Source organism: Kryptolebias marmoratus, linkage group LG21 (genome assembly GCF_001649575.2).
Source record: "Kryptolebias marmoratus isolate JLee-2015 linkage group LG21, ASM164957v2, whole genome shotgun sequence".
Lineage (NCBI taxonomy): Eukaryota > Metazoa > Chordata > Actinopteri > Cyprinodontiformes > Rivulidae > Kryptolebias > Kryptolebias marmoratus.
Genome location: NC_051450.1, coordinates 16,431,432 through 16,442,345, shown reverse-complemented (window position 1 = coordinate 16,442,345; position 10,914 = coordinate 16,431,432). Strand labels below are relative to the sequence as shown.

The 10,914-nt window shown below is 41.4% G+C and overlaps 1 protein-coding gene and 1 long non-coding RNA gene across 2 annotated transcripts; both read right to left on the bottom strand.

Annotated features, from left to right (window-relative positions):
• Positions 1-1,178: 1,178 nt before the first annotated feature.
• Positions 1,179-2,435, bottom strand: bhlhe22 (basic helix-loop-helix family, member e22). The gene has a single exon (XM_017406370.3). It carries the CDS (start codon positions 2,030-2,032, stop codon positions 1,226-1,228), a length of 807 nt encoding a protein of 268 aa, XP_017261859.1. The 5' UTR covers positions 2,033-2,435; the 3' UTR covers positions 1,179-1,225.
• Positions 2,436-7,719: 5,284 nt separating this feature from the next.
• LOC112450205 lies at positions 7,720-10,600 on the bottom strand. Its single transcript, XR_005232579.1, has 2 exons — positions 10,347-10,600; positions 7,720-9,337 (listed from the first exon to the last, which is right to left on the bottom strand). It is a non-coding gene; the product is annotated as an uncharacterized LOC112450205 (long non-coding RNA).
• Positions 10,601-10,914: the final 314 nt, after the last annotated feature.

Below are 10,914 nucleotides of genomic sequence, written 5' to 3'. Positions count from 1 at the left end.
GACTTGGCGTGACTTACAGCTCGAATATAATTATTTTAAAAAAGGAAACCACAGTTTTGATGGAATGGAAAAATATTTAACTTTTTTTTCCCCACATCTCTCTTGAACTTAACACCTACATCCCACCCAGAAACTGATGGTCTGAATGTGGAAAAAAGCGCACCAAATGAAGGTCATAAAAGTTGTTAAACCATCATAAAATGTTGTCAGTCAGCATTAAAATGTAAATAAAATCATCTTTCTCTGATTCCACGTTTTGATTTTAAAGAAAAATCAGATTTTGTTTTTTCTGTTGTTCAAAATATTTTAATAAAGCTTTTCAACACTGAAATACATACAAACGGCCCTCTTTGCTCATAGAATAACTAAAGTATCTACAATAAACCACAGCCTGACCTGACAACGTGTTTCATCTGAAGACTTTATATTTTAAAAGGAAAACAAATAATAATTTAAAAAAAGAAAAATACATCAACTCAGACAACAAAGTGCAATGCAAGCAAAATATCCATCATAAATATCCCAAAATTAATAAATTACAAAACACACATCAAAACATCTGAGAGAACTTGATTTAGATTTGATTTTTTTTTCTTGAATTTGTATTACATCAAAGTGGCCCTTAAAGGAACTATGTTAGCAAGGATCTGCGTTAAATAAAGATCTGATTGGATGACTGTGTGACATTCAGTAGAAAAGTCTTTGAAATCAGGCCTTTCGATGTGAAAATGAAAGAAAACCAGCTGATAATTAAGGAGAAAGCAGCAGAAAGTGAGATTAACGCTCCGGGAAGGTGTCCGTATTGAAATAGAGGATGGGGGGCGGAGGGGAAGAAAGTGGAAAGTTGTCAGGTCACCCAAATCTCCAAAAAGGATCCAACACAACAGCTGCATCTTTCACAGGCCTTTCTTCTTCTTCTTCTTCTTCTTCTTCTTCTTCTTCTTCTGCTGTCCGGCCTTCATGTCAATCAGCACTTTAAGAATGATTTAGATACACAATCAAGTATTGTTCGAACAAAAAAGAAGCGCGTTTTAATGCATTTAGTAAATATTATAAAATTATTCATCGGTGTTACTTTGTGTCTCTAGTCTAGTGACTTGAACAACAGGAATCTCACTGTTTGTCTCTGTTTTTGTGTTTCTCTAAAAGCGTCCTTCAAAGTGGGACCTGCTCTCTTCTGTGCTTCCTTGAGTCTTTTTTTTTGTTATTATTTTCGGGGGCGCAGTTAAGGCTTGTCAGTGCACTGTTTGCACAGGCTGGAGGTGGCGTTGTTGAACAGGGCGCATTTATCCGGGCAGGAGGACGCAGCTACGCCGGTCGGGAAGGGGTATCCGGGCGGCTGGTCGTACGCGCCCAGCCCCGGAGCTGCGAGCGCGGTGGTGGCCGGGATGGAAGCCGCGGAGATGGCCTGGCCCTGGTTGAGATACGCCACTAGCCTCCTCATCTCCTCCAGTGCCTGCGCCTGCATGAGGATGTAGTTCTTGGCGAGCAGCAACGTGGCGATTTTGGAGAGTTTCCGCACCGACGGGCTGTGCGCGTAAGGGATGACCCCCCGGAGCTCATCCAGCGCGTCGTTCAGGTCGTGCATCCGCCGTCTCTCCCTGGCGTTGATGTTTAGACGCAGTAATTTCTGCTCTTTGGTTTTCTTACCTCCCTCGGCTTTCCCCGCGGGGCCGGTCCGCACGTCGGCCAGGAGGACCATGTCGCACCTGCCGTCGCTGTCATCGTCCGGGCTCTGCTCCCCGCCGCTGCTCTCCGCCGCCGAAGTCCTGTTGGCGCTTTCCCCGTACTTGACGCACAAAGATCCGGTCGGCAGACCCAGCGTCCCCCCTCTGCTGCCCGCGAGTCCCCCCGGCTGAATCGGGTCCTGGTCGGCCTGGTCAAAGCAGCTGATCGGGGACTGGCGGTCTCTGGTGGGCAGCTCGAGGCCGGCCGACGATCTGAAAGGATCCATCTTCTTGCTGGACACAGCGCTGAGAGTTTTGTGGAAAATGTCCCCCGCGCCGCCGTTCAGGCTCATCCTCCGGTCCATAGCCTCTTGGGTCGCGCGTCGCAGCCTATGGTCGCTTGTGGAAACTCTTTGCGCGTCTCGGAGAGTTTCTCCCGACTGTTGGGTGAAACTTTCAGGCTCCTCTTCGTCAGCTGAGGAGGTGCTGCGATGATGAGGAAGAGAAGTGTTGCTCTCCTCTGACTGCCTCTCTGTCTGTGCCGGATTCACCTTCACCGGATCATCCTCGTTACGCACGAGACGCTTCAGTCTTTTTACATCATTATCTCGAGGCGGGTTATTAAAAAGGATTCGCCTATTGGGACGGAGACACCCTCTCCCCTCTCACTCTCCACCCAATCAGGTTAACGTTTCAATTAACTGCGTTTAAACGTTGACAAACATTACCGCGTGCGCCTCGTCCCCCTCCTCTGGGCGCGAGCGTCTTTTTGGAAACCTTCCTGATCATTTGAACAGTTTGCTCCTCTTCTTTTATATGTTTCATGGAAGCATCCTGCAAACCAGAATAACCTGATCACTAGTTTGCTCAGCTTTGGATCGGATTTTTTTTTACATTTAAACGAAAATAGAATCGTTTAATTTGATGTGTTTTGGGGTTATTATTATAATTTGTTCTCATTAATATTTAATAGAATTTCACTTTTTCATCAAACCAATCAGGATATTCTGACATATTATGTTTAGTTTTTGCCTAAAACAGTTTTTTCTTACTTCTGCCTGCTTGCATTTTTTAATTTGAAGTTAATTTTCTCATTAAATGACCACATTTCTGCGCCTGCACGTCTCCCTGTGAATTACTTTGTTCATGCTGCCATCTTCTGGATCTAATCATTTAGTGCAGTTATTAAAGGACATGGACAGTCTCCTTTTTTGAGCACGCACAGTTTGGCTCCCATCATCACTAAAAACACATTTTCTGGGCTGAAAAAATATAAAGGCATTAAGATTGTATCTACTTAATCTTTTTGTTGTTTTATTTTAAGCAAACAATGGGTCTGCCTAAACATTTGACTTTATAGCGGTGGAATAAAATGTGTTACCATCAAATATTTGCTTGTTGAAGCAAACAGACATGGTTGTGTTAATGCACAGAGGGATTCCAGATTGCAGCATGCATTGACTCTTTTTTTATGTTGACTTGATTTTGTTGACTTTTTTAGAAACAGCTGAAGACTTATTTATTTAAACACACTTTTAAATAGATATGGTCTGCATAATTTTATATTTTTACTTGTTATTATGCTGTGTTTTATGTGTTTTGCATATTTGGTTTGCATTTTTTTCTGTGATGCACCTTGCAGTGTTTATCCTGGGAAAGGTGATATATACTGTAAATAAACTTATTTAGTTGATGAGTGGATGCAGCTGTGGTTTCTGTAAGGATAACTTTACAAGTTTCACACCAAACAAAGCAAATCCTAAATAAAAACAGAACTGAATGAATCTATAAATCATTTAAACGTTATATGTAAGTCGAAATATACAAAGTATTCAATATTTTCTGGCCCCGCAGGCAGGACAGGACTGCATCACACAAACTAGAACTAGAAATCTATGACTTCCTCCAACTTCAAAAAATGAATCAATAATACATTATTCATTCTGCTCTCACCAAGTTCAATCTTATTAAGATGGACTGAGGTTGAATGAAACACTGTTTTGTGACCTAAAAGGCAAACAGTTGGTCCTCCAGGCGATTGAATGAAGGTTTGTTCAAACCCCATGCAGCATCTTCGATTGAGGAAGTGGTGCAACAAGGTCAAGTTGTGCTTTTGTGGAGACCTCATGAATGAAATCCAAATGCAAACTGTTACATAATCAACTTAAATGCATTAATGCAGTTATTTTTACATATCAGGGGTGCAACAAATGTCAATAAAGCCATCGCAAATGTTTCTGCAGCGTAAGGGCAATGCTGCCCCTGGATTGATTTAACTTAAAAACTTTTTTGACTCTGTAGTTTAGTCCCTGCATTTCCAAATTAATCCTTTGCTCTTGTAGTTCTGTCAGTCCTTGGTAAATGACATGTCTTGACACAGCAATCAGATTAGAGTTTACATGAGAGCAGCTTGCAGATCCATTGCTTTACCTTGAAATATTTAATGATATTTTAACTGCTGTAAACAGGGAAACACAACTCTCTCACCATCTTTCTTTGAAAGATGGTTGATTTTTCTCACTTTTTTGTTCCCTTGCTTTTCAAGGACTTCATTTATTTTGAGTACCAAAGATATTTTATGAGTAATATCACCTGTGAACATCACGTTTCAAACAACATCTTAATAAACCACATATAATTTGCTCTTTTCCCCCACAACTTTTAAATGTGTTGTTGACTTGAAGGGCAGAGGTTCATGTATATCAACAAATAGGATGAAAAGACCCCAGTCCATTTTAATAGCTGCCATCGTATATTTCCTTGAATTTTCCTTAAAAAAAATAAGTTTATAATAAAACTATGAAATTACAAATAAATAAATAAAAATTGCTAGAAGGTTGGATACTAACCAGGTGTTTTGATTAAACTAAAGACACTCTCGATGGAAATTTTGTTGTTTAAAAATCTTAAACATTCTGACTGTTAAAAGGCTGATTTATTTCTGAAGAATTAAAGAAGAACAGTGTGACAGATGAGTGTAAAGTGATCATGATCAGTCAGCGTGTTCAGCACCTTGGATAGCTCCATGGTTTTCCTCTCACAGCCGTCTCACCTGAGCTCCACAGGTATGACCTCCATCCTCCCTGAGAACACCACAGTGCTTTTAGCCCCCTGTAACCAACTCTTTAACACTCTCTTTCACCTCTAGTATTTCTTTCACTCTCTAACAGCCAATTTTGTAATTATTCTCCATCTAAAGAGACTCTGAGAAATGCATTAAGGGTCAAAATCCATCTCCACGTCCTAACAAGGTAGCATGACTTGTTACCATGACACACATGCATTCAGCAAACCGTTAGCAGTGATTATAACTGACCCCTGCCAACTAAAAGCATTGTGAATGTACCTTGGGTTTTCTTCCAACCTCTGAGTTTGATGTCTTGGCAGCTACATATTATAAAACAGGAATGAGGCTCTCAGAAAAAGGCTGCTCATGCTCCTCACAGTGAATCACTCGCTGGAGACGACTGTTTGCCAAAGAATTTTCTTGCTCCTGCTTCAACACCACGAAGGAAACAGAGTCGGAGATGAGAAAGATTTAATACATTGGACTGGTTGAAGAGCACCTCAGCACCAACAAAAATGACTTTTTGCAGCTGCGTCACAAACATTCAAGGTCAGAGTTTTAGTTCATTTTCAGCATATTTCTATTAGTCCCTCTGTGGGGCGGGATGCTTGAGGAGTTATGACCTAACGATGGACACAGACAGACACTTCATCCTGAGAACACCTTCATGGCCAATCAGCTTCGGCAAATGAGACAAGATGGGCAAGGACGCTGCCACAGCCATTACAGCCACAGTGTACATCAGCACTTTGCTAACGAGGAAACTACGAAGGCAAAACTGTAAGAGAAAAAAGAACAAGCATTGGTTTGGTTTGTGACCAGAAAAAAAGCCATGGGAGGTTAAAAACCTCAATACACAACAGAATTAACATGTGATAGAATTGTTGGATTGATTGCCAGGAATTTGATTATTAATTGTCTTGATTTTTGAAATGAGCTAATTGTCAAACTGTTCTCCAGTGTGAGAATTATCCTGTTTTAATGAAAAGTAATTTGGACTGCTGATCTGAGGTTTTTATTGATTCTGGTTTTGTGAGATGTCGGACCACACAAATTACTCTGTTTATTACAAAATGTTCATCATGTCTTTCTTCATCAGAGATTTGTCAAAATGATCCTTGTCAGTTTCAGTGAGTTCTTCACTCAGATCAAAATGTGCTGAATTTTATGTTAAAAGGAAAGTATGTTCATATAACTGACTTTGTGCTGTTAAGGTTATTACAGTCCAGACTACATGCATTTAACTAACTTGCATTTACAAATTGCTCTAAGTTAATAAGATTGTTTGTCTCTCAGTTTTGGCCCTGTGATACACTGCTGACCTCCTCAGGGTGACTCAGTCAGGTCTGCATAATTTTAAACTAAAAGTATCAATTCCCTTTATTGAATAATATCGTTGTTGTATTTTGATTTAACACCTAAAATGAAAATAAAAATACAGTTTTACAACATTAAACTGTATGTTTTTCCAGCCATGTAGATTTATGTGGCTCTGCACAAACTTTATTTAGTAAGATGATTAAAATGGCTCTGGGATAAAGCAGGTGGGTGGATGTTCCTGTTCCCACCACTAGAGGGCAGGCGAGGACTTGTACAGCCGAATCAGGTCGCGGCAGAAAGTAGGAACGTGATGAACACACTTTGTGGCAGCCTTATTGAATTTATTCAACTTGAAGATTTTATTTCATTTTACTGGTTATCAGCTGAAGCCAGACTTCCGGGCTGTGGAGTTCTGATTTGAAAACCACGTTCTGTAATGTCATGGTCTGTGCTGACACCTTGCTGTGTACCATATAATCATGACGGGGCATATTTTCCTCTGTCGGTGTATTTATTTTGACACGTGCCCTCCCTATAAACAGGTAAATGTTGGTGACTTCTCCCACTTACTCACTTTGATCATTATGGATTCCTTTACTTTATTTTTGCAGCTTCTCTTGAGGACTTCTAACAGCCTCAATCAAAACATTTTAAAATGTCGAATCAGTTGTGTCTCCTCTGATTGCTTATTTAAATAATTTAAGTAAATGAACATTATTGAGTTGATGAAAATGATTGGACACCCCCACCCCCTCTTTCTCACACACCACCAGGCCCATCTTCCATCCATCCGTCACTCCTCCAGTCAGTCTCAGATAATATCAAGTCATTAATCAAGATTAAATTGTTTTCTGCAGTCAGAAGACTCCAAATTAAACCAATGTGTGTGTTTTTTAAAACTGTGGAGCTTAAGATAACATCATAAACAAAATGACAATTAAAAAAAGAAGATTGGATGGCATGTTTGACTATTCTTGTCCTCGTTTTTACTGTTGATGTTTATAAAAATCACATCACAATTTAAAGCACAAAACGTTTTTTTCTACAGAAATATTTTCATAATCTTTACGTTTGTGGTCTGTATTTATTAGTTCTGATTTTCAGGCTTTTTAAGTATTTTTATATGAACTGGACGTGTGTCAGGGGAGGTTCTGATATGGTGCATATGTATTCTATTCACATTTATATACATGTTCCAGTTTTTGGATTATGTCAGGGAAAATTAAACAACTTAACTACATAAATGTCATTTGATTTTTTTTTCTCAGATCAAGAATCTCATGTTTTAGATTAAATCTGCTCGTGTTCCGTTTCATTGTAGACCCAGGTATGGTCAGCAGAAGTGGATAGCACTGCTACTGCAGATTCTATTTAATTTATCAGATTTTAGAAACCATACAGTGTTTAATTCTTCACTTTATGTGTTGCAGAAGACCCCTGAGAACATTCCCGAATCAATACAGTTTAAATATTTGCTTCATTTCCTGCCTCTTCACCGGCAGGAGACTAAAACAAAAGGCTGGTCGGTGGCGCGCAGATTTCAGCACCACAGAAGGTGGACAGCGCTCCGGGCAGCCTGTGAGAGGATGGGCAGCTCCCACTGACACGCGCGCACACACACACTCACACACACACACAATAGAGACTGTTCACATGAAACCAGAGCTTTGTGTTATTTCACTTTATTATTTAAAAAAAGAAAGAAAGACAGTACATAGAAACGTCTGACTGAAACAAAACAAAACTCACTGCAAATAAAACTGCGATGTTTTTTATGAACTCATCTAAATCAGCTGATTTCTTCTTAGTTTTTTTTTTATTTTCAGACATGTGAAGATGGAGGATCATCTCTTGGCATTCACCGCGTGCCTTAATTGTAAGACATTAAATCAAGGTCCGCTGTGAACACGGAGAGACACAACCAGCTCGTCTTTATACGTGTGCGTGTGTGTCTGTGAGTGTGTGTTCATCCACCTCTCCGCTAACCTGAAATGAGACTTTTCTGCAGCCTCCGAGGCCTGAACTCTGCGACTGAAAACGTTTTAGGAAACTTGAGCTTCGGACTAAAGTGTAAAAGAATAAAATGCCAAGCGTCTCAGCATGGATTTAAAAAGACCAAATCGTCCTTTCTATAAGACCAAATATACCAAGAAAACTATAATATATTCGGTGTATAAAAATAGGTTTGGGTACAGGAATTATTCGAACGCAATACAACCAGTTTTGGGTGCAGAATCATTATACATCCCAGGCCGCTTTTTTGCAGGCGTAAAATGGCTCCGTTTGGTGTGATTCCGTCGCCTGTTTTGCCAAAAAACGGCGGAGCGTATAGAAGTCCTCCATTGTCCCACAATGCACCTGTAAATAAGGACAAAAAGCAAACCCCAAATCAACCTCATATTGAACTGCAAACGACAAATTCTCATTTTCCACATTTAAACGCAAAATACGTCCAAGAATATCTGTCCAGGTGTAAAATATAGACTTTTTTTCGTTCCTTCCACACACTTTAGGTTCCATTTGCGGGTCACATCTGAAATTAAGAAAAAAAAATGCCGCAAATTTCAAATAGAGGCAGCTGAGGAGCGCCGGAAAAAATAATAAAAAAAAAAACCCACTGCGGGAGATCCTGAAGTCTCAAACCTTCCCGGAGGCTCTGAGCCCGGGCGGGCGAACCGACACCACCTAAATGGGGCTGATCTCTCCCCGTCCCGTTCTTTTCCTCTGACTTTTAGGATTAACGGCGCTCCAGCCAAACAAATGAGGGAATCTGCCTTCAGCACAAGAGGATTGNGATGAAAGAGGGGGGTGGGGGGGATTACTGACGTCACCAGGCAAACAGATGTTTCTCTATATTACCCCGCGTGCTCTTCGTCGCTGCGTCCTTGAAGCCAAAAGCAGGGGACACACGTCGACTTTCTTCCTAGAACGACTATTTGACTATTTATGCTGAGATGTGTTCATAATTCTGCTGCGGCTTCATGAACTACCCGTGTCTGCGTCTGCGTGTGTGTGTGCGCGCGCGCAGAGGAAATGCCAACAATGGTGCCGCAAATTGTCAAGTCCCAAATCTGGGCTCCGGCTGCGAACAGTTATGCAACATTGCACTATTGGACCGAAAAAAAAGGAGGAGGAAGAGGGAAGAACGTGAACCAACACTTACACAAATGCAGGCTCACTTGGGCATGCGCACACGCACTCGCTCTCATGCACACCCCTCGTAGTGATAAAGCAGCGGATGCAAATGCTGCATTTGGCTTCATGTGACAGGTGACGGATGTGCCTGAAAAATCAGTGACAGTCAATCAAACATTAACTATACTCTTTATGTTTTATTTGTATGGATGAAATATAATAAAACTGTGTCTTTTAGGTCTAAAAAAAGCGGATTCTATGTATATAAATGACCAAAACGTTAAAGGAAGCTGAAAAATGCAGATATAATCTATTGTTAAACAGACTACAGAAGAATTATATTTCTATAAATCACATTTTCAATAAAGGAAGTGCTCTTTTTTGTAATTATAAGTACCTGCTGTGTAATCTGAGCCTGACCGAGCTCCTGAACGCACCATAGCCGGGCACCTTATCCATATTTTTGCTCGTTAAAATATAAAATCCCTGCGTGAAAAGCGGCGCGGCGGAGATGAAGAGGCGCAGACTGGTACGTATGGTGATTGCAACGCATTACCCCACTCGACGGAGCAGAGGGGAGATGGAAACAGAAACAAAGAGGGGGGGTGGGATCGCCATTTTAAACGGACGCATCCATATCCTTCAGCAAACCGGACGGTTCTCTCATCTCTTTGAGCTTTTGGAGCTCCATCACGGCTTGTCACTCCTATAATCCCACTCTATGACCACCGATTAAAAAAGAAATCGAGAAAGAAAGCGAGGAGGGGGAAGAAAAAACGACCCCTATTGTCCTCAAGCACCGCGCAGCCAGAAACGATGCGGCTCAGAAATCCATCTTCCTTTTTCCCCTTCTTATGAATGCAACCCTGGATACACAATGATATGCAGCCTGCAGCCTGTGCTCGTATTTAGTGATTCTTTTTTTAATACACATATTCATTTTTTCCCGGGAAGTGCTGTTCTCCCCCTCCCCTGAAGCCCACATTAACAATGGCAAGTGCAGCGTGCATGGGAAAGCACATTATGTCCCTAAAGAGCCACACTTTGCTTTTATTTTACTGGTGTTTCACTAATGGTTGCAGGGGAACAAGGCATGTGTTCTGTTCTTAAATAATCGATTAAATGGTTTGATCGTAAAGCAAGCCGCAGATACTCACCCTGATGAGCCCCACGCCATAAGGTGGATACCCCGGCACAAAGTGCTTCTGTGTATCCTGCTGTTCTCGCTCTCGATTTAAAGCTTTCTTGCTTCACTGTGGATCTTTCTTTTTTCTTTTTGTCATGTCGGGGTTCTGGAGGCTTGTATTCCCGGGTTGTGCCGGCGCAGACCCGCGCACACAGGCTCCGTTTGGCGAGAGGCTGATGCCACCAATGAGAGCGACGCTGGAGCCTCTGCAAAGCATGGCTGCGCTTTCTCCCTTCTTCTTTTTTTTCAAAAGAGGGCAGGTCGTTGTGTGCATTACAATGAGTAAAAATCTCTCCTCCTCATCCTCTCTCGCTCTCTCCTCCTCACACGCAAGCGCACGCGGTTTGTGTCTATATATATATATATTCATATGCGCGCTCCCGGAGCCCAAAATTCCTAAAGGAATATTTCCTACTTATGATTTTCATGCGTTTTGCACAACAGAGAGCCGCAGTTGTTAACGTGGATGGGGAGAGAATATTAGCACATTTAACTGAACACAATTAATCATGTTTTATATTTCAGAGGTCCATCAGTGC